Source organism: Juglans regia, chromosome 10, assembly GCF_001411555.2.
Source record: "Juglans regia cultivar Chandler chromosome 10, Walnut 2.0, whole genome shotgun sequence".
Classification (NCBI taxonomy): domain Eukaryota; kingdom Viridiplantae; phylum Streptophyta; class Magnoliopsida; order Fagales; family Juglandaceae; genus Juglans; species Juglans regia.
The window spans coordinates 29,266,905-29,289,254 of record NC_049910.1 but is presented as its reverse complement, the minus strand read 5'-3'; the positions used below and the strand labels follow the sequence as shown (position 1 = coordinate 29,289,254).

Genomic DNA, 22,350 nt, shown 5'->3' with positions numbered 1-22,350 from the left:
AATGTTGTGGACAATAAATGATTTTTCAGCATACGGAAATTTTTCTGGTTGGAGCACAAAAATGTAAAATGGCTTGTCCTGTTTGTAATAAAGATACACAGTCTCAATGGTTAAAAATGGTAGGAATTTATCTTTCATGGGACATCGTTGATATTCACCACATGATCGTAGATGGTGTTCAAATAGAGCGATGTTTGATAGAATGGTTGAGTGCAGGTCATCACCGCAAAAAATAGATGATTTGGCCTCAAGCAATTGGTACACCAGTCAAAACTTTAAGTTGTTCTGCATGTTAGATATATTTTTTTAATGTCCCACATGACACGTGTATGACTTTTAGTCTTATGTTAAAATGAAGTTATCTGATCTAATCTCTAGAATATTGGTTGATAAGAATTAGAAAAGTAGTTTCATATTTTTACTCCATACTTTGATGGGAAGTGAAGTGGTGGTTACTAAACCATTGGCAGTTACTAAATGGAGATAGATCCTCTCTCTACCCATTTAAGAAGCATTGTACGCTTTCCATCATTTATGAGTGAATGTGACTTTTCATTTAGAGAAAGGGTCAAGCGAGAGAAATTAATCTCCTGGAGAATTCCACATTTTCAGATCAAGAATTAACTGAAGAAATCGCTATGGATTCCAGTACGTTATTTATGTTTGTGAAAATCATGATAGTCAAGATCTTGGAATTTACAAAGCATTAAGTTTTACGCTTAATTTTTACTTACATGTGGTAGCAAAGCACTTGTTAAGACTTTCATGATTTTCCATTATGATCTATTTTTTGGAATCAATTATTTGTGGAAGATTTCATTTAAAATTGCTCGATTATATTTGATATGATTTAGTTTTGATTTTATTTTTCTCTTCTGCTGTGACTGTTAAAGTTTTCCACAAAATAAAATCTCATTTTTATTTACAATATCCATTACTTATCATTCGGTAACTAACTAATTCCTAGATAAGTGGGTTTTTATTTTCACTATGCGATTCGTATATGATGTCATGATGATTTGACCATTTCCATGAGATTTTCTAGTGATGCCGTTGGCTTTTATTGAGCAAATCATTTTTTTTCCTTTTTCTATTCATTTCTTTTCTACCCAACTTGTTATCTATGGATTCTGATAAAGCATGATGTCGTTGGCTGCTTTAATTAATTGAGCAAATCACATATTTTTCGTGCATTATCTTTTCTCCATTTCCAGTGTGATGCTACATGCTAGCCTTTTATTAAATTGATAATATTGCCCATAATTTATTCTACAGTATAGAACACAATGGATGAAATGTGTATCCTTTACAAAATCTGAATCATGTCTAGAATTTATGAGTGACATTTCTTGTATTGATATGTTGTAATTATTTTTCTATAGTTTATTTGAACATGAAATTGTCACATATATGAAACTGTTTAAATGATGACATGATGTGATTGATGATAAATTGTTTTGCAAAGTGATTATTTCAACTCGAAATTCTATTTTATGAAATAATTTGGTGATCACCAAAGTGACCCAACTAGAGAGTCATAGGTTTCAAGTTGTATTTTGGATCTTAATACTCATATCCCAAGTATTAAGAAAATGACTTTGCAATTTTTTGAATAGATATTTATATGTATCTTTGATCATGAGAATATTTTGACTTGGCCCAAAGGTGCACCACTTTTCTTGTGATTAATATACTAAAGTAAAATAGTTAATGTGTATCCTTAATTGAGAGTTGGAATCGGATACCCAAAGGTAATGGACCTATTGGATTATGGATACATTATTAATTATTTTTTAATAGGTGAAAGAGAATCACCATAATAGTCAAAAGCTTAATTTTGTATGCTGTAATTTTCATCCAAAGATGTGTTATAGCAGTACTATTTATTGTTTATTATTTAACTCAAAGCATTAATATGTGAGCATATATTTAATTGCAGTTTCAGTTCCTGTTTCGCTTCATTTGCATGCTTCATCTGTTCCGATCCTTAATGGAACAAATTTCTCAGACTGGTGTGAGCAAGTCCAATTTCACCTAGGTGTACTGGATCTTGATTTGGCACTCCGGACTGAGAAACCACCTGCTATTACTTAGGAAAGTAGTGCGGAAGAAAAGACTTTAAGTCATTCTTGGGAAAGATCAAACAGATTGAGCATTATGTTTATGCGAATGAGTATAGTGAACAACATTAAGTCAACACTTCCTGAATGTGACACTGCTAAGGAATTTTTTAAGACTGTGGAAGAACGTTTTCGTTCAGCTGACAAGTCTCTTGCTGGGACATTAATGGCTGAACTCACCACCATGAAGTTTGATGGTACTCGTGGGATGCATAAGCATATTCTTGAGATGTCAAATCTAGCTACTAAACTAAAGGCTCTTGGGATGAATGTGGATGAGTCTTTTCTTTTTCAATTTATTTTGAACTCCTTGCCTCTTCAATATGGGTCATTTCAAACTTATTACAACACTATTAAGGACAAGTGGAATGTAAATGAATTGGCCAGTATGCTTGTTAAATAATGTAAATGAATTGGCCAGTATGCTTGTTAAATAAGAGACAAGGCTTAAGCAACAAGGACATCATTCAGTTCACCTTATAAGCAAAGGAGCCAATAAGAAGTAGAAGAAACCTTAGAAGTAGGGCTGCAAATGGTCCGGTCCGGTCTGGTCTATTTTTTTTTTAAATAATTAATAAAAAAATTTATTGAAAATAAGAAATTAAATTAAGTGACTTATTAATGTGAATTATGTAACAAACTCAATAAAAAAATATTTTATATGGTCAATGATAATAAATTAGATGAAAATTATATTATTAATTTATATAATTACTATATAATTAACTAATTGATATTATATATTAGTTAATTCATAGAATATTAACAAGTGTTAATAACATATTTAAAATTTTATATTATTAATAGTGATAGGTTAGATGAAAATATATATAAAATATTGTTAATTTATAGAATATTAACAACTATTAATAATATATTTAAAAATTTATATTGTTAATTGTACAATTATTGTATATAATATATATATATATATTTTATTTTTCATTCGGTCTGGTCCGGTCCAGAAAAATCATAGACTGTGGACTGGACCGAAAATTTTCGGTCCTCTAAAATGTGGACCAGACCGGACCGGTCTAAGTCTCAATTCGGTCCAGTCCGGATGGAAACAGACGGTCCGTTCGGTCCGACCGGACCGTTTATCACCCCTACTTAGAAGGGTAAAAGGACAGAATCACCTAAAATCAATGGGCCTCCTCAAGGTACAGAGGCTGATACTGTGCCGTTTCTGTAAGAAGTTTGAGCATGTTCAGAGAGATTGCCACAAACGTAGGGCATGGTTTGAGAAGAAAGGTAAGCCTTTAGCTTACGTATGTTTTGAATCAAATCTTACTGAAGTTCCTTCTAATACTTGGTGGATTGACTCAGGTTCCAGTGTTCATATTTCTAATTTGATGCAGGGCTTCCTTACAATCCAAACTTTAAACCAAAATGAAAGTTCCATAGTTGTGGGAAATGGAGTCAAAGTTCAGTGGTTGCTACCGGGACATTTCGTTTATTTCTAGACATTGATTGTTATCCAGATTTGTTTCAAACACTTTATGTTCCTTCTATTTCTCGTAATTTGGTTTCTATGTCTAAACTTGACCTTGAAGTTATTCCTTTTCATTTTGTAATAGAAGATTTAGTTTGTTTAAGAATTCTTCTTTCATTGGTTTTGGTAGTTTATGTGATGGTTTGTACAAACTGAATCTTAATAATCATTTTGCTGAAAGCCTTCTAACCCTGCATCATAATGTTGGAACTAAACGTAACTTGATCAATGAAAGTTCTTCCTACTTGTGGCATAGGCGTTTGGGTCATATATCCAAAGAAAGAATGGAGAGATTAGTAAAAGATAGGATTTTGCCTAACCTAGATTTTACTGATCTCGATGTGTGTGTGGATTGTATTAAGGGAAAACAAACCAAACACATAAAGAATGGTGCTACAAGAAGTGGAGAACTTCTTGAAATTGTCCATACGGACATTTGTGGGCCTTTTGACTCGCCATCTTTTGGTAAAGAAAAATATTTTATCACTTTCATTAATGATTTTTCACGTTATTGTTATGTCTATTTATTGCATGAAAAATCTCAAGCAGTGGATGCCCTAGAGGTGTACATTGTTGAGGTTGAAAGGCAATTAGATAAAAAAGTGAAAATTATCAGACCAGATAGAGGTGATGAATATTATGGAAGATATGATGGACTGAGTCAACCCCTTGACCCATTTGCTAAACTCCTAGAAAAGCATTGTATATGTGCACAATACGCTATGCCAGGTACGCCTCAGCAGAATGGAGTGGCTGAAAGGCGTAATCGTACATTGATGGATATGGTCAGGAGTATGTTAAGTAATTCCTCTTTACCCATTTTATTATGGATGGAAGCCCTTAAGACCGCTATTTATTTATTGAATATGGTTCCTATTAAAGCAGTTCCAAAACTCCTTTTGAACTGTGGACAGGAAGGAAACCAAGTTTAAGGCACCTGCATGTTTGGGGTTGCCCAGCGGAGGCTAGGATTTATAATCCACATGAAAAGAAATTGGATTTCAAAACCATTAGTGGTTACTTTATTGGCTATCCAATGAAATCCAAAGGGTAGAGGTTTTATTGTCCTAATTATAGTACGAAAATTGTTGAAACAGGTAATGCCAGATTCATTGAGAATAGTGAAATCAGTAGGAGTGATCATTTACAAAAAACAAATATTCAAGAAGTTAGGGTGCAAGTCCCACTACCCATAACTTCTAAAGAAGTTGTTGTTCCTACAATTGTAGAATCATTTGACAATGTTGAACAACAAATTAATGATCAATCACTCCCCAATGAGATTATTACTAATGAACCAATTATGGAAGAACCACAACAATCAACATTAAAAAGGTCTCAAAGAGAATGAAGACCTGCTATTTCTGATGATTATGTGGTTTATTTACAAGAATCTGATTATGATATTGGGACAAGTAAAGACCCGTTTGATTTCACAAGCCATTGGCTGTAATGATTCTGATAAATGGATTGATACCATGAATGATGAGTTGAAATCAATGGATCAAAACAAAGTCTGGAAACTTGTCGAATTGCCTGAAGGATATAAAACATTTGGTTGTAAATGGGTCTTTAAGACCAAACGCGACTCAAAAGGTAATATCGAACGACATAAAGCCAGACTTGTGGCCAAATGTTTCATTCAGAAAGGAGGTATTGATTATAAGGGGACCTTCTCTCCTGTATCCAAGAAGGACTCACTTAGAATCATTATGACTTTAGTTGCTCATTTTGATTTAGAGCTACACCAAATGGATGTGAAAACTATTTTTCTAAATGAGAGTTTAGAAGAAAAGGTTTATATGGATCAACCTAAAGGTTTCTCCATAAAGGGAAAAAAACACATAGTTTGCAAATTAAATAAGTCAATATATGGACTTAAACAAGCTTCTAGACAGTGGTATCTTAAATTCAATGATACTATTACTTCAGATTTAAGGAAAACACTGTTTATTAGTGTATATACCTGAAGGTTAGTGGGAGCAAGTTTATATTTCTGATTTTACATGTTGATGATATATTGCTTGCCAGTGATAATTTTGGTTTATTGCACACAACTAAGAAATTGCTCTATGAGAATTTTGAAATGAAAGATATGGGTAAGACAACTTACGGGATTGGAATAGAAATATTCTATGATTGCTCACGTGGTTTGTTGGGGTTGTCTCAAAACCGATATATTGAAACAATCTTAGAGAGATTTGGTATGGAGAACTGTTCAGCTAGTGTTGCCCCAATTCAGAAAGGGGATAAATTTAGTCTCATGCAATGTCCACAAAATGAATGGGAACGTAAACAGATGGAAAGAATTCCTTATGCTTCTGTTGTAGGAAGTTTGATGTATACACAAACTTGCACCAGGCCAGACATTAGTTTTACAGTTGGCATGTTGGGCAGATACCAAAGTAATCATGAAATGGATCATTGGAAAGCTGCAAAGAAAGTGATGAGGTACTTAAAGGGAACAAAAGATTATATGCTTACTTTCAAGAGGTCTGATAATTTGGAGGTGATTGGTTACACTGATTTAGACTTTGCTGGATGTGTTGATAGTAGAAAATCAACTTTTGGTTATGTATATCTGTTGGCTAGAGCAGCAATTTCATGGAAAAGTGCTAAATAGACTATTATTGCTGCATCCACAATAGAAGCTGAGTTTGTGGGCTCTGAGGCCACAGTTCATGGTTTATGGTTGCGAAATTTTATTTCAGGGCTTGCTATTGTCGACACTATTGAGAAGTCGCTGAGAATTTATTGTGATAATTTTGCAGCTGTAGTTTTCTCCAAGAACGACAAATACTCTAATGGTGCTAAACACATGGAGTTAAAGTATTTTGCTGTTAAGGAGGAAGTTCAGCAACAACGGGTGTCTATTGAAAATATTAATACTGAGCTCATGGTTGCAGATCCACTAACTAAAAGGTTACCACCAAAGACATTTAAAGAACATGTTAAAAGGATGGGTCTTGATTGTAATCCTTGATGCCTATTATGTTTTGGATTGCAATGGTTTGTTTATGTCATTAGACACTTTGAGATCTCATTAATCATGTTTCTGATTTTTCCTGTTTTTTATTTTGTACGTACATCTATAAGATTGGATAAATGATAACAGGAAGTCTTTTACAAAGATAATTTTTGTTGACCAATTTTGGATACTTCTCATTTATGAACCATGGTTGATTGAATTGCTAGTGTTGTAGTACATGGAAGGGACTATGTCGCCTTATTGATGTACAACCGCCATGACTCATATTAGTGATTCATTTGACCATAGTATTTATGATGACCAATTTTAGTTAAAGATGGATTAGTGTTTTATGTGCATAATGTTTACTTCATTGAGGCTAAAATAAAATTAGTCATATGGGTCGAGTGGAAGAATGTTAGATATATTTTTTTAATGTCCACATGACATGTGTATGACTTTTAGTCTCATGTTAAAATGAAGTTATCTGATCTAATCTCTAGAATATTGGTTGATACGATTAGAGATGTAGTTTCCTATTTTTACTCCATATTTTGATGGGAAGTGGAGTGATGGTTACTAAACCATTGTCAGTTACTAAAAGGAGATAGGTCATCTCTCTACTCATTTAAGAAGCATTGTACGGTTTCCATAATTTATGAGTGAATGTAACTTTTCATTTAGAGAAAAGGGTCAAGCAAGAGAAACTTATCTATTGGAGAATTCCACATTTTCAAATCAAGAATTAATTGAAGAAACCACTATGTATTCCGGTATGTTATTAATGTTTGTGAAAATCATGATAGTCAAGATCTTGGAACTGACAAAGCATTAAGTTTTACGCTTAATTTTTATTTACACTGCAGCATACAATTTAGCACTAAGAGCACTCTCAATGGATTAACTAAAACTAAAGTATATTTTTTATGAATGTAAGATGAATTTAGCTTTTAGCTATTCTATTCACATAAGTCTCCACATTGGAATAGTCATTTTTTCATTATATGATAATAAAATAATATAAGATGAAATTGACTTTGGCTATTCACATTAAATCTCTATATTGGATTATCCATTTATTTATTATATAGTAATGAGTAATTAATAATTTCAAAAATGTTTTAATTTTTTAAATTATGAATTTATTTTATTTTATCACATTTTACTATTCAAAATATTATATATTAATTAGTAATCATATTCTAATTATATTTTTTCAATTGTCATTTAAAAAGGAGAGATAAATAATTGATATAAAAATGAGAGAGAAATAATTGATATAAATTATATTTGATGTATGAATAGTTATTTTTAAATTTGGAAATTATTTTAGAAGTGACTGTTAAGCTAATCCATTGTGATGCCATTTTATGTTCTAATAGCTAAATTCTCAATGAATTTAGCTTTTAACTAATTAATTGAGGATGCTCTTAAAGTCTCAACACATAGAATAAACAGATATGGGGATAAAAGACACCCTTATCAAACTCATAATCTCCACTTTAGAGATGAAGGTCTTGTGCCATCATGCCACAATTTTTAAAAAAGTAATGCTAGATATAAATTTCAAATGAACAAGTTTCATATAAGTCTTTTATAAAAAAATAGATCTCACTAATAAAAAATAAGTTTTTTTATATTTTTTTAAGGTGAAATCTATTTTTTAACAGAGACTTATATGAGACTTATCTATTTAAAATTTATACAAATCATTTCTCTTTTTTAAATTACTTGAAAGAATGAGAATCTTCCTTAAATACGGATTAAAAGAAAATCCAATTCAATTTTTTTTTTTTATAGCTAATATGCGACTGGGTTGCGTTTGAAAAAGGCCAAAACGCTCGTTCGAAGAGGAGAAAGAAAGGAGAATCATCAATGGAGAAAGCGAGAGAAGCGATCTCCATGTCTTCGTCTTCGTCATCCCTCTCTCCGCCGCAAGTACCGATGGAGCTCCACGTCACCAACCGAGAGAAGCTCCTGAAATCTCTCCGCCACGACCTCTCCGAGTTATCTCGTCCTCTCCACGGCTTTGTGTTCCTCCAGGTTCTGTCTCTCCCATCTCTCTCTCTCTCTCTCTCTCTCTCTCTCTATATATATATATATAATATTTCTGTGTGAGTCCATCACTTTTTTTCTATATTGTTTGTTGAACAATCGGTTTTCAGGGTGGCGAGGAGCAAACGCGCCACGACACTGACCACATCGAACTCTTCAGGTACTTGATCTGTCTTCTTCACTTTTTTTTCCTCTGGTTAGTTTAATTTTGGTATATAGGTTTTCTTTTGGTATTATTCTTTCTTTCAAATTAATTTTGAGGTTAGAATTCGTATAAATATTCTTCATTACAATATGTTTAGCATCTTATTGACTTTCATTGATTTCATCATTATATTAATATATCGTCACCTTCTTTGATCAATTTGGAGTAGACATGATTGCATCATTATATTAATATATCCCATGGAGGAGTATTTGGTGAAGTAAGACTTCTCTGTGAGTGTTAAATTTTTTTTTAAAACTGTGGCGTTGGGGAAAATTCTCATTTGGAAAACTTGAGAAGCGGCATTTTATTGTAGTTAGTTGGTGTTGCGGTGTATACGTAGGAAGAGTGGGGAGACAGCTGACCATCTTTCACTTCATTGTGAGATAGCTAGCACTTTATGGAACACGCTCGTTAGCCTTTTAAGGATAGATTGGTTGTTTCCTAGAAGTGTGGTGGATAAATTTTCGTGTTGGTGAAGGAAGTTTGATAGCCAGCTGAGCAGATCTTCGTGAAAAATGATTATATCTTGCTTAATGTGGTGCAGATATTTAGAGTTCTAAAAGTCTAGAGTAAGATAGATAAATACAAAGTGTATTTTATAAAATCTATGGAGCATTTGATAATATCTAAAAAAAATTTATACAAATAAGTATTATTATTATTCTTCCATTTTGGTTACTTATAAAAAAAATGTGTGTATCTGGAGAGAAGAAAACAATCGGAATTTGAAGATAGTGAAAACACAGTGGTGGGGCTTAATGCTTTCTTTAATAATACTCTTTGCCATTGGATGGTTGTCCTGACTTATATTTTTCATCCTCTAGCTTTCAGGATTCTTGATCCTTGACTCTTTCTTTATATATGTGTTTCCCTTATACATAGGTCAAGCCCATTTTTCTTATTAACAAAAGTTTATTTAAAAAAAAAAATTCTTCAAATGATTTTTACAATTGGTGATCACTTGACTTGCTAATTGATGGACAATTTTGATTAATAGGCAGGAGAGTTACTTTGCTTACCTATTTGGAGTCAGAGAACCAGGCTTCTATGGAGCTATTGTAAGTACATTCTATCTAGAACAAGTTCCTTTGTTCTAGTTTATTCTTGGTTGGAGAACCTGCCTTCTGTGGAGTTATGTACATTTCTGTTATTGTTCAAATCCAAACAAAAGTAGGAAAACAATTCCCTTTATAGCTGTCTTAATGAAATAATGACTATTTTTCTTTATCTTCTGAATAGTATGCTCAAAAGTTTAAAATTTGGCTTTGATGCTGTAGACTTTTTTAATGCCTTTTCATGTGTAATGAATGAATCATATGTTTAATTTTTAAAATATGTTTATTGATGTTTTTCTTAACTTTGGTTGAGAATATTAACTGACAGTTTTTGGATTAATTTACCATCATCTTTTTCCTGAAGGACATATTGACTGGAGAGTCCATCCTGTTTGCTCCTCGCTTACCTGCAGATTATGCTGTTTGGTTGGGAGAAATAAAGTCACCATCATACTTCAAGGTGATTGATTGATTGGTTGATTGATAATTTGAAGTGTACGCCTTGTACATTTTTTAGCTCAGGCTTGTATCCTTTTGCACAGGAAAGATACCTAGTTAGCGTGGTATACTACACAGATGAGATTGCTAGAGTTTTACATGACCATTTCCAAGGATCTGGGAAACCCTTGTTGTTTCTATTGCATGGGCTCAATACCGACAGCAATCAATATGCAAAACCAGCAGAGTTTGAGGTTCTTATTACTACCTTTATCTTTAGAAACAACTTCTTTATTCCTTCAGAATGGGGAATTGAGTCACTAAGTTCTCTAGTTTTGCTATGTTTGTCAATATTTCTGTACTGATAGCATTACTGCATTAGTGAAAAGTAGATCTCAAACTTAATGATGTGTCTAATAACTCTTGATACTTTTCAGCAACTTTCTGTGGTTCTATTGGTAAATGAGAAGCCTCCACAATCTTATACTAAATAAGTTTTTCCTTCTCTAATGCTTAGGGTGTGGACAAGTTTGAGACGGATATGGAAACCTTGCATCCCATTTTGACTGAATGCCGTGTTTTGAAGTCAGAGCTGGAGCTTGCTGTTATCCAGTATGCCAATGATATAAGCTCCGAAGCTCATGTTGAGGTAACAGTTTCCAAAATATCTTATGAACTAAACATGTTTGTATCTTTGATTGACTATCAAATATCTTTTTTTGATAAGTGACTATATAAGCAAATATACCGTAAGGGTCAACCTGATGATGGCTCAATCAATTTAAATGGGTCAAATCCCTCAACATTGTCATGACCCACATAACTTGTTATCGAACAAATCATATTGGATTGACCTACGGACTATTTTCGGTCTGTTCAATTTAAATAGATTTCATTGGCTCAAATACTTGATTTGAGTCAATTAACATAATCCCTTATCTTATAGGCATAATTTGTATCAATTATACATATTCACAATTAGATTCATAAAAAAATTAATTTGATAATCAATATCACCAACCATAACTGATGAGGACATCTCCTATTAATGTTTTATCTATTTTATTAATGTCTTATCTATTTTATTTAGGGTTTGTATTACCCTACTATTTAAGGACATCTTCTATTATTGTTATTTTATTAATGTGTTATTTGTTTTATTTTGGGTTTGTATTGCCCTACTATTTAAGGACTTGTAAGGAACATTGGAACAATAGGTTTTGAATTAAGAATTGAGTGCCACAGCCGCCTCCTTCCAACCCCTCTCTTTGTTTTCTTCCTCTTCCTTTCTTCTCTTCTGGTTTCCTTTTCTTCTCTATTTCCTATTATTCTGCTTCTATTTCTTGTTCTCACTTCTATCCTACATCAATAACTAATAAAAATAACTTTATTTAATAAGTTAAAACATGATCTTAGGATTTTATTTCTTAACAGCCAAAATGTAATTGAATTGGTGTGTTACATGGGTTAAGTGGGTTGACACGAAATTGGCTTGCTTCTATTCAGGGTAATCTGTTTTGGCCTGATCCTATTACACTAAACCCTAAGCCTTTTGTTGTGTTCATGTTGGATTTGTTGATCGTGTAAAAAATTGTTAGTCCCAATGCAATCTGAAGCGTACCTGTACCAGATGTCTTTTAAGTAGTTTAGTATGGAAAAATACACTTTCCACTCTTTACCTAGTAGGCGCTTTACATTTTGCATGATGAACTACAAAAAATAACACATTGCACGTGTCAACTACCACTTGCTTTTAGATGGCACCCTCTTTTCAAGTCTAACCGTTAAGATGACGAAAAAGAGAGTTCTATATGACTTTAGTTGTAGTTAGAGGGGGTAATGTTTCAATTTTGATATTTGGGATACAAAGTGTAAAAAACCTGTAGTTGGATGGTGGAAAGTGTATTTCCCCCTAGTTTATTCTAAGGGTTCGAAGCACCATTATGAACATGAAAGTATCAGGGTAATAACTGGTTTGATCAAACCACCAATTTGAACATGATAGCATTAGGGTAATACTTAGTTTGATTTGTTTTCGTATAAAGGCTAATGTTTTGTTGCTGCTACAAGCTTTTCTGAATTTTTTACAATATTGTGACAGTTTGATGAATAACACTTTAACATGTCTTGACAACTTCATTGTGTAAGTGCTATCAATTGCTGCTATTTATTGTTATGAAAGGCATTGGCAGTTGTCACAACCATAACTAAAATGACACAAACAGCAAAGAGAAACAAAAATTGTGGGCATTTGGGACATTTCATATATTAATTGAACTTTAATTTGTTTTGTTTTCTTTTAAATCTATTCCTTTTTAATAGATGAGTGGAATTTGCACATGATTGTCGTTCATTTTTCCTTGAGAGTTGTATTTGGCATGCTTGTAGAGATAAAGTTAATGTGTTTGCTGCTATTTTACATTTTGACCAGGTTATGAAAAAAGCTAGAGTGGGAATGAAAGAGTATCAATTGGAAAGCGTGTTTCTTCACCACACCTACATGTATGGTGGTTGTAGGCACTGCTCATACACATGTATTTGTGCTACGGGTGAAAATAGGTGAGAGTTTTCATGGTGCTCAAATATTAATTTTTCTCTATGTGTGGTGCTAAGTGCTCTTCTACGCATTACATGAACCTTGATGCATATTCGATAAGGATTAACTTCTAATTTTTGTAGAGAAAAAAATAGAACACGTATTTTTTTTTTCAAAATTAGAATTTTTGTTATGAGATCTGATCATCTTGAAGTATGGACCTACCCTATAATTTTCCACTACTCCGAAAGTGGTTTTGCTCGAGTCCAGATTGAACTGGAGGTTTTAGTATTAATATGGACTTCTGAAGACTTGCAGGCAACTTATTTAGCCATATTTCATGAAGATTCGAACTGTTGTAAGTGGTAAATGGGAAGTAAATTATGAGTATGGATGTATTGATATTGTATTTTATAGCCATCTTAGATTTGTTTACTAACTGAAATATTGTATTATAACACAGTGCTGTGCTCCATTATGGGCATGCAGCGGCTCCAAATGACAGGGTATGATAGATTCAATGTTTTCTTGATGCAGCACATTGTAGAATTTTGCTTTAGTGCTTTTTGAAAGAGGTCTTTATCCTTTGGAGTTTCAGAATCCAAATTCTCTGGTTAAGGGCATGTTTGGGTAATGAGATGAGATGAAATGAGAGTTCTGTGAATAGATGTTTTATTGGGTTTTGGAAAAGAGAGAAAAAGTTGAATAAAAATGATATAAAGTTAAAAAATTGTTTGAATATTATTGTTTTGAAATTTGAAAAAGTTGTATTGTTTTTTGTGTTTTGTTTGGAAGTTTGGAAAAGTTGTAATAATTAGGTAATGATTAGTGAAAAAGTTGAAGACTTGAAATTGAAAAGTGTTTTGCATTTGAGTGATGTTTGGGAAGGAAATTATGAAAAGTTTTGAGATGAGATGAGATCTTCTCAACTCATCTCAATTCCTAAACATGACCTATATCTCCTTAGCTGGCTACTTAAAAAGAATCTCCTTAGCTAGCAATATTATTTTGTGTAGGTTTCAAATCCTCGTAATCTCCTTTGTGCAGACCTTGGAAGATGGAGATATGGCATTGTTTGATATGGGAGCTGAATATCACTTTTATGGGTCTGACATAACTTGTTCATTTCCTGTGAGTTTGCCTTTTCTCTCGCAAGGTTAAAGTTGGATATGAGTTTTCACCTATGGGCATTGACTTTATGAGTTAGCAGTTAATGAGCTTTGTATGGGTCCTTACGTCTTACCCAATTTTATGTGTCCTCTCTCTCTCTCCCCCCATGTAGGGCCTTCTTTGAAGACGTTTTTTGGATTTATTAGATCATCATCATCACAACCTCAACATAAATATTTCTATTGTTTGACTTCTGATTTATAAGTAACCATAATGATCCTTTCATTAGCAACTCCATTAAGATCTTGGGAGAAATGATAGTAATGAAATTTCTAGACAACTAGTACATAACCTGGTTACGAGGCATTGACATAATAATAAAATAATAATTTTTTAATATGTATTACAAGTAATTTTGTTATATGGCAGTGCTACGCAGAAGGGTTGTGTAATAGGTATGTAAAAGTTGTGTCCCTATCATTACTTAAATCTTAGTTTAGAGTTTTAAATGGGAGTTCTTGTTAATGGGGGTTTCTGGTCAAGAAATGTCGTGCTGCAAACTCTGATAAAAAATAGTGAGCAGTAACGGATTGGAACATGATCTATTTGTTTTATCTTCCACTTATGTTAGGAAAATTTATATTGCTTTAAAATTTCTGTGCAGGTTAATGGGAAGTTTACTAGTGATCAGTCACTCATTTATAATGTAAGTGATTTATCATATATAATGTAAGTTACTTTTAGAGAAGTATCAATCCCCAACTTACCCAAAAAAAAAAAAGCAAAGAAATTTTAATCCCCGCCCCCCCTCCTCTCCCCTCGCTCCTCTTCTCCTCTTGAGTGGGCTTAACCTGGGTGATAGGATTCATAGATGATAAAACTGCTCTGAAATCATGGGTCTGAGGTTTGAAAGCACATTTGTAGCAACTCTGTAGATTATAATGTGCATACATATAATTTACTTACCACCATCTTTCACTGCTGCATCAAATGCATCCCAAACGAAATGAGCACACTAAACTAGCACACATAGGTGATGCTCTTGTATATGTGCTGCATACTTGAGCTCTTGCCTCTTCTCTTCTCATGATCAGATAAAAAAATTTTACCCAAAAAAAAAAAATTTGGGTTCAATTCTTTATGGCATTTCCATTCTTCACCTCTTTCTAATTTTCAGTTTTCTGCAGGCTGTCCTTGAAGCACATGATGCTGTTATATATACAATGAAACCTGGAGTAAACTGGGCTGATATGCACATGTAGGACTTCATGCTGAAACTTTTTGTTAAAAAAATTACAATGTGTTTTTCTGTATGTGTTATGGGGAACCAAAGGAAAATACAGTAGGTATGGGACGTCCTCTTCAGGAAACACTAGGAAAAACTATAGTTTAAAATGAAGCAAATGAAAGGGAGTTGTCTAAAATTTGACCTTTTTTCAAACTGGTCTCTAAGGTTGAAAACATCTCAAGAAGATTCTCGAGGCATCACCCATATCTCAAAATGGTTCCTCCATCTAGATTCTGCTATTCATTAATAAAAATTGTTGACATGGCATTTATATGCCATGTTATGACTATGGGTGAGCACTGACTTAGTCGGAGTTCAAATCCAAACTTTGACTCTGGTTCTGACTTGTATAGGTTTTGATCCGACTCCGACTTGTCGGTGCGGAGTCGGATTGGACTTTTTTTTTAGCTTCATATTTAGTCCATTTTAAAAAAGAATTTTTTTTGAACTTTCAAATTTCAATTTTTCCAAAAAACTAAAACTAAATCATTCACTACTAATTTACTTCCATACTAATATCTAATTTTTTTTTATGCTAGACTTATACTATAGTATCTAATTACATGTTATCATACTATAGTATTACATATTATTTTTAGTGTCTAATTACATGTTATTACTAGTGTCTAATTTATTTCTATACAAGACTTATACTATAGTGTTTAATTACATGTTATTATACTAATATCCAACTTATTTCTAACTTAATTATATAGTAGAGTTTCTAATGTCTAATTACATATTATTATACTCTAGTAAATTAGTATATTTATTATTAACTTATTATACTAGATATATTTAAATACTAGTGTTTAACTTATTTGTATACTTAATTATGTATGGTAGTAATTCTATGATGTTTACATATACTAAACTATCATTAGTCTATTTATATTATAGTATAAGTCTATTATTTTATAATAATTAGCTCATACTAGTATATTATTGAATTTGACTATATAAGTTCTAGTTGTATAACTATATTACTATACTAGTATATATGATGAATATATAGATAAATATGTATTTTTATAACATATGTACAATATCGGAGTCGGAGTTGGTCCAAAGATACCTCCGACTCCAACTCTGACTCCATTTTGTCAAAGTTGGATTCGGAGTTGGATTTTGGATTTTTGCTCAGCCCTATGACCAATCATGCACAGACATGTAATCCATATACACAATCAACATGCCGTGGCAAATAAGTGGCATGTTGACACGGCATATCCGTGATTGGTCATGACGTGACACGTAGGTGCCATGTCAGCAATTTCCTTTAATGAGTTAATGGAATCTGGACAGCGGGATCATTTTGATTTACAGGTATACCTCAGGGATCTCTTGAAACTTTTTCAACCTTAGGGACGTGTTTGAAAAAAGGTCAAACTTCATGGACCTGTACAGTTACCCAAAAATCTTTTACAGAATTGCAGAAATTATAAAAGAAAAAAATCACTTTGAATCAAAGTCTAAACAAAGTATGGTAGCCAAGAAATGTCAAAGCAGCGTTTACTCATTGAGTATTATAAAATTGAGTATTATAAACTTTCCAATCTAATATCTGTCAATATTTGAATCTAATATCTCTCATCATGCTCTGATGCGGTGTTCTGGAAACTGGACATCATGTCCTAGAAGTGTCAATAGATATGCGTCATAGTTTCTAATTAAATAGAAATGCAGTTGTTATAGTTTCTAGTCCATTGATCCTGGTCAAGGTTTTCTAGATCTTCTAGGACTGCAAGTCTGGGTCTTCATTCTCTTCCTATTTCCTTTGTCCCCTTAAAATGCTGCAGGTTAGCAGAGAAAGTTATCCTTGAATCATTGAAGAAAGGATGCATCGTTGTTGGGTAACATCTATTTGCTCAAATAATGCATTCTCAGTTATTTGCAGCTTGTTGCTCTTGTTAGAATAAAAATTTGATGTATAGTTGTGGTTGCTGGCTCTAGCAATGTGGATGATATGATGGCTAAACGATTGGGTGCTGTTTTCATGCCTCATGGTCTAGGGCATTTCCTTGGTATTGACACGCATGATCCCGGGGGCTACTTAAAGGTCTTTGTGCATAATATTTCTCATGCAGTTTCTATTTATAGTAAATATGTTTATTGTGAACTCTGCAAATTATACAATGTTAATATTTTATTTTGCTTGCTGCTTGGAAACCTTTTATTTATTTATTTATTTGCAGGGAGCAGAAAGACGAAAAGAACCTGGATTGAGGTCTTTACGTACAACCCGAGAGCTCCTGGAGGGAATGGTTAGTAATGGTTTTTCTGCGCAAATGGAAATTCCTTTTTTCTAATCCTTGATGTAAAAGAATCAAATCATATATTGGAGGTTCTATTTGTTGAAATCTATGACCCTAGTTAAAAAGCATGCATGTTGCGATAGATACCCATGAGGTTGAATGATTTCCTTCAGATTTTTAGTATCATGTTTTCATTTATACTTATCTGATTTTTAAAATCAGAATTTGTTGGAATATCTGCCTTGGAATTTTAGTTTTTGTTATTATCTATTTGCTACGAGAATATCTGACTTTTTGGTGATAATTTTTCCAAAGGAAAGTGGATTGTTTTACATATAACATAATGTGCCAAGCATCTTTGTCAGGGATACATCTTTGGAAATGTGGTAAAATTATATGTTGAATGTCATTTTTTTATGCTTTACCATAAGGGTATATGCTTCCATTCACGCTTGAGAACTTCTCATTCTATGGGGGTGGAAATGAACTGAAATATTTGGCCCTATCTTGCATGTTTCTTGGAAGGAACTCCTGGGCGTTTTAATCTTTGGTGATTGATTGAAGTCTGTCATTGATTTATTAATTACATCTTTTTTGGCTCCTGAAGGATTGCGTTTAAATTAATTAAATAAAAAATGACGTTCGGGTTATCTACAACTGGTTGATTAACTGGTTCATTTCTGTAGTTGAGCCTTTTTCTGTGATATGCTGTATAGTTTGACGGATCTCTGGCATAAATGCTACAGAAAATAAATTAGAATACTCTTCATTCTATTTTCTTGCTGTCATTTTATGTAGGTGATAACTGTAGAGCCTGGATGCTACTTCATTGATGCTTTATTGCTTCCTGCCATGGAAAGTCAAAGCACATCAGGATTCTTCAATCATGAAGTAATCGGAAGATTTAAAGGTTTTGGGGGAGTTCGAATTGAAAGTGACGTGGTACGCTATTTTACCAGACCTTTCTTTCTTTTACATCTGAAACTTGATTAAATGATTTGTTCTCTTTGAGGTTTTCATCCGTGCATGATAAGATTACATTTGCACTCGTCGCACAAAGCACATGTAATTTACCCATTTCAATTTTCTATATATACGAAATGCAGTAGTAGCACATTTTCTTAACCCAAATCTTTTAACTTACTAAATAAACCATTTTAGGCGATACCATATTGTGACCATTTTTTCCCTTTTCTTCAAATAAGTTTTTGTCCAGAACCATATGAAGCTCAGATTAGCTTAATTTTTCCTTTCCAAAAGTATGCTGCTGCTGGTTTCTCTTTGTATGGTAGCAATTGATCGCTTTTGTGCATTTGACTTTTATTTTTTATTTTCGTTATACTGTTCTTTATTTTTGTTCCCTTTTTTATTTTTGCAGCATGTCACTGCCAGTGGTTGCAAGAACATGACAAAGTGTCCCCGGGAAATCTTGGACATCGAAGCTGTGATGGCGGGGGCACCATGGCCGCTCGAGAAGAGACCTCCATCTATTTAGAAATGGTTGCCGTCCTTGGCAATGTGCTCTACAACTGGTTGAATTGTGCTGTTGTGAATTTGGCACTGCTAAAATATGAAACATAGCAGTTCAGCACAGAATAATGTATGTAGTCATTGCTGAAGGCATTTTGTTTGCCTGCCAAAGTTTACAGCATTGTGTTACTAATAATGGGCCAAAACTGAGAAAACTAATGAGTTAGGCACTGAACTTTATTTTCCATAAACAGTATTTGCGAATTAGCACATCGATAGCTGAATCTCGTAAAGTCTGCAATTGGACTGTTCTTTGGGCAAACATAAAGATATGATATCAAATTTTCAAATGCAAAGAGTTATGTAGCTATAATTCAGACAGGGTAAAGAAATTGCAGTACTAGATATATGAAACTGATTGTTAAAGAGTTCAATAGCTTTTTATCCCTTCTGTACGTCTCCATCTCATACTTAAAAATACTTACTTTTAAAGATTTGTAATTATAAAGCATTCCTTTTTTTTTTTTTTTTTTTAATGAAATAAAAATATTCAAGGGGGATTATAGTGCTTAGAGAGTACATATATCAGACCTTTTTTTATCGGTTAAAAGTCATTGATCTTATGCTAAGGGGCAATATTCGTTCTGTAAAATTTTTTTATTTACTAGTCTATATATTAATACACTAAACATGGTAAGTGAATTAGACTTCTCTCTCTCTCTCTCTCACACTTGATAAGAGTTTTAATAAAACTCTTACATTCTCCCACATGATCCATACGCCGATAAAATAACATTTTTTGTTAAAATAACATTTTTCGTTTATGGGTTTATTATAGGAAATTAGCTATATGCGCACATTCATTTCTAGAAAACATTCATAGCTCAAAATATATTATATGAGTTCTGCAATATCAATGTCAAATCAACTACCAATGCGAGTCATGATGGTCCTCTATTATATAGCCAACAAACTTCCTTTAACGTAACACGACACTAGTAACTTAATTTAACACAATCTTTAATTGGGACAATTAAGACAAATACTGTAATGCATTGGGTTCCAATTCATGTCTATTGTAGATACTATCTTGTCATCATTCATCCACACCATTTAATGTACATATAAAGTGAAAAGATAAGAAAACAAAAACAAAACAACCATAATAGATATCATTTAGTGTAAAAAAAAAAAATATCCAAAAAATCAACGAGCTCATTAACATGTTCATATCATGGATAGAGACATAAGGCCCATTATATCAACATGTTCTTTAACTGCTTCGCTACTAGGCCCTTTGTCAAAGGGTCTGCTATCATAAGCATATTACTAATATGTTCTATGGACACTGTTTGTTTATGTACTTTCTCCTTAATGCTTAGGTATTTGACTTCCATGAGCTTGGCACCATTAGAATACCTATCATTTCTGGAGAAAAATACTGCAAAGGAATTATCACAATAAATTCTTAGGGGCTTGGCAATAGTTTACAACTCCAAGTCTTGAGATAAAGTTTCTCAGCTATAAACCATGTATTGTGGCCTCAAAGCATGCCACAAACTCAACCTCTATTGAAGATGAAGCAGTAATTGTTTGCTTCATGCTTCTCCATGAGATTACTCCACCAGCCAACAAGAAAACATAACCTGTAGTAGATTTCCTGCTATCAGAGCAACCAGCAAGATCAAAATTTGAGTATCTAGTTACCTCCAAACTGCCAGTTGTTCTAAAGGTAAGCTGGTAATCCTTAATTCCTTGCAGATACAGCAATGCCCTCTTTGCTGCTTTCCAATGAGACATCTCTGGATTACTTTGGTAGCACCCAAGCATGCCGACTACAAAACTAATGTCTGGACTCGTGCAAATCTATGCATATATCAAGCTCCCCACATCTGAAGCATAGGGGATTTTTTTCATCTCTTTACGCTCCCACTCAGTTCTAGGACATTGTGATAGGCTAAACTTATCACCTTTGATATTGGAGTATCCAGTGATGAACAATCTTTCATGCCAAATCTCTCAAGAACTCTTTCTATGTAACTTGTCTGAGACAATCTCAATAGTTCTCGTTTTTTATCTCGAAAAATTTTGATTCCGATCACGAAGGATGCATCACCCATATCTTTAATTTCAAAGTTTTTGGAGAGAAAACCCTTGGTTTCATAAAGTAGACTAATATCACTACTAGCAAATAAGATATAATCAACATACAGGATCAAAAATATAAACTTATTCTCACTGACCTTCAGATATATACATTGATGAACAATATTTTCTTTAAATTCATAAGCAGTAATGGTATCATTAAACTTTAAGTACCATTGTTGGGAGGCTTGTTTAAGCTCATAGATCAATTTCTTGAGCTTGCATACTAGGTGACCTTTGCCCTTTTTTGAGTAGCTTTCTCTCTGCTCCATGTAGACCTCTTCATTCAAACTTCCATTTAAAAATGTCGTTTTCACATCCATCTAGTGCAACTCTAAATCATAAGGAGCCACCAATGTCATAATGATCTTGAAAGAATCGTTTTTAGATACTGGAGAAAAAGTCACTTTATAATCAATGCCTTCATTCTGAGTGAAGCCCTTGCCAGCAAATCTAACCTTATATCGTTCAACGTTGCCTTTTGCATCACGTTTTATTTTAAAGACCCATTTACATCCTATTCTCTTACACCCTCCAAGCAATTTAACGAGATCCTAGACTTGATTCTGATCCAAGGATTTCAACTCTTCTTTCAAGGCAACGGTCTATTTACTAGAATCACTCATTTCTATAGCTTGTGAAAACATTAGTGGATCTTCGATCACTTGTCTCGATGTCAAATTCAAATTCCTGGAGATACACATTGTAGTCTGTTGAAATAGCAAGTCTTCGTTCTCTTTGAGATCTTTGTAAACTGCTTGTTCTGGTGACTTCATATTTGGTTCATCAGTAGTATTATCATTTTGAGATGAGGGATCATTTACTCGTTCCAATGTATCATTGTGATGATCAATTAGAGGAACCACTATCTTTTCTGAGGATGTAGGTATAGGAACATCTACTTGTACTTCCTCAATGATTAACACCTCTATGTTTCATGCTCCCACTGATCTCGCCAAGTTCAATGAATTTGACATTTTCTATTTCCACTATTCTCAAACTGTGATTAGGACAGTAGAACCTATACCTTTTGGATTTCTCTTGAGTCTAGCCAATAAAATACCCACTCACTGTTCTAGGATCCAATTTTATTTCATGTGGATTGTAAAGTCTCGCTTCGTCTGGGCAACTCCAAACATGCATGTTCCTTAAACTTGGCGTCTTACCAATCCATAGCTCGAATGGAGTATTTGGAACTGACTTATTAGGA

General features: G+C 33.3%; 1 protein-coding gene across 1 annotated transcript; it reads left to right on the top strand.

The window, feature by feature from the left end:
- The first annotated feature begins 8,391 nt into the window (after nt 1-8,391).
- On the top strand, nt 8,392-19,345 carry LOC108989765 (xaa-Pro dipeptidase). The gene is made up of 16 exons (XM_018963498.2): nt 8,392-8,623; nt 8,746-8,795; nt 9,841-9,901; nt 10,263-10,358; nt 10,441-10,590; nt 10,854-10,985; nt 12,768-12,895; nt 13,336-13,378; nt 13,920-14,003; nt 14,647-14,688; nt 15,170-15,240; nt 17,070-17,123; nt 17,224-17,329; nt 17,466-17,534; nt 18,324-18,467; nt 18,904-19,345. The coding sequence occupies exons 1-16, from the start codon at nt 8,456-8,458 to the stop codon at nt 19,018-19,020; spliced, it is 1,515 nt and encodes a 504-aa protein (XP_018819043.1). The 5' UTR covers nt 8,392-8,455; the 3' UTR covers nt 19,021-19,345.
- Nucleotides 19,346-22,350: the final 3,005 nt, after the last annotated feature.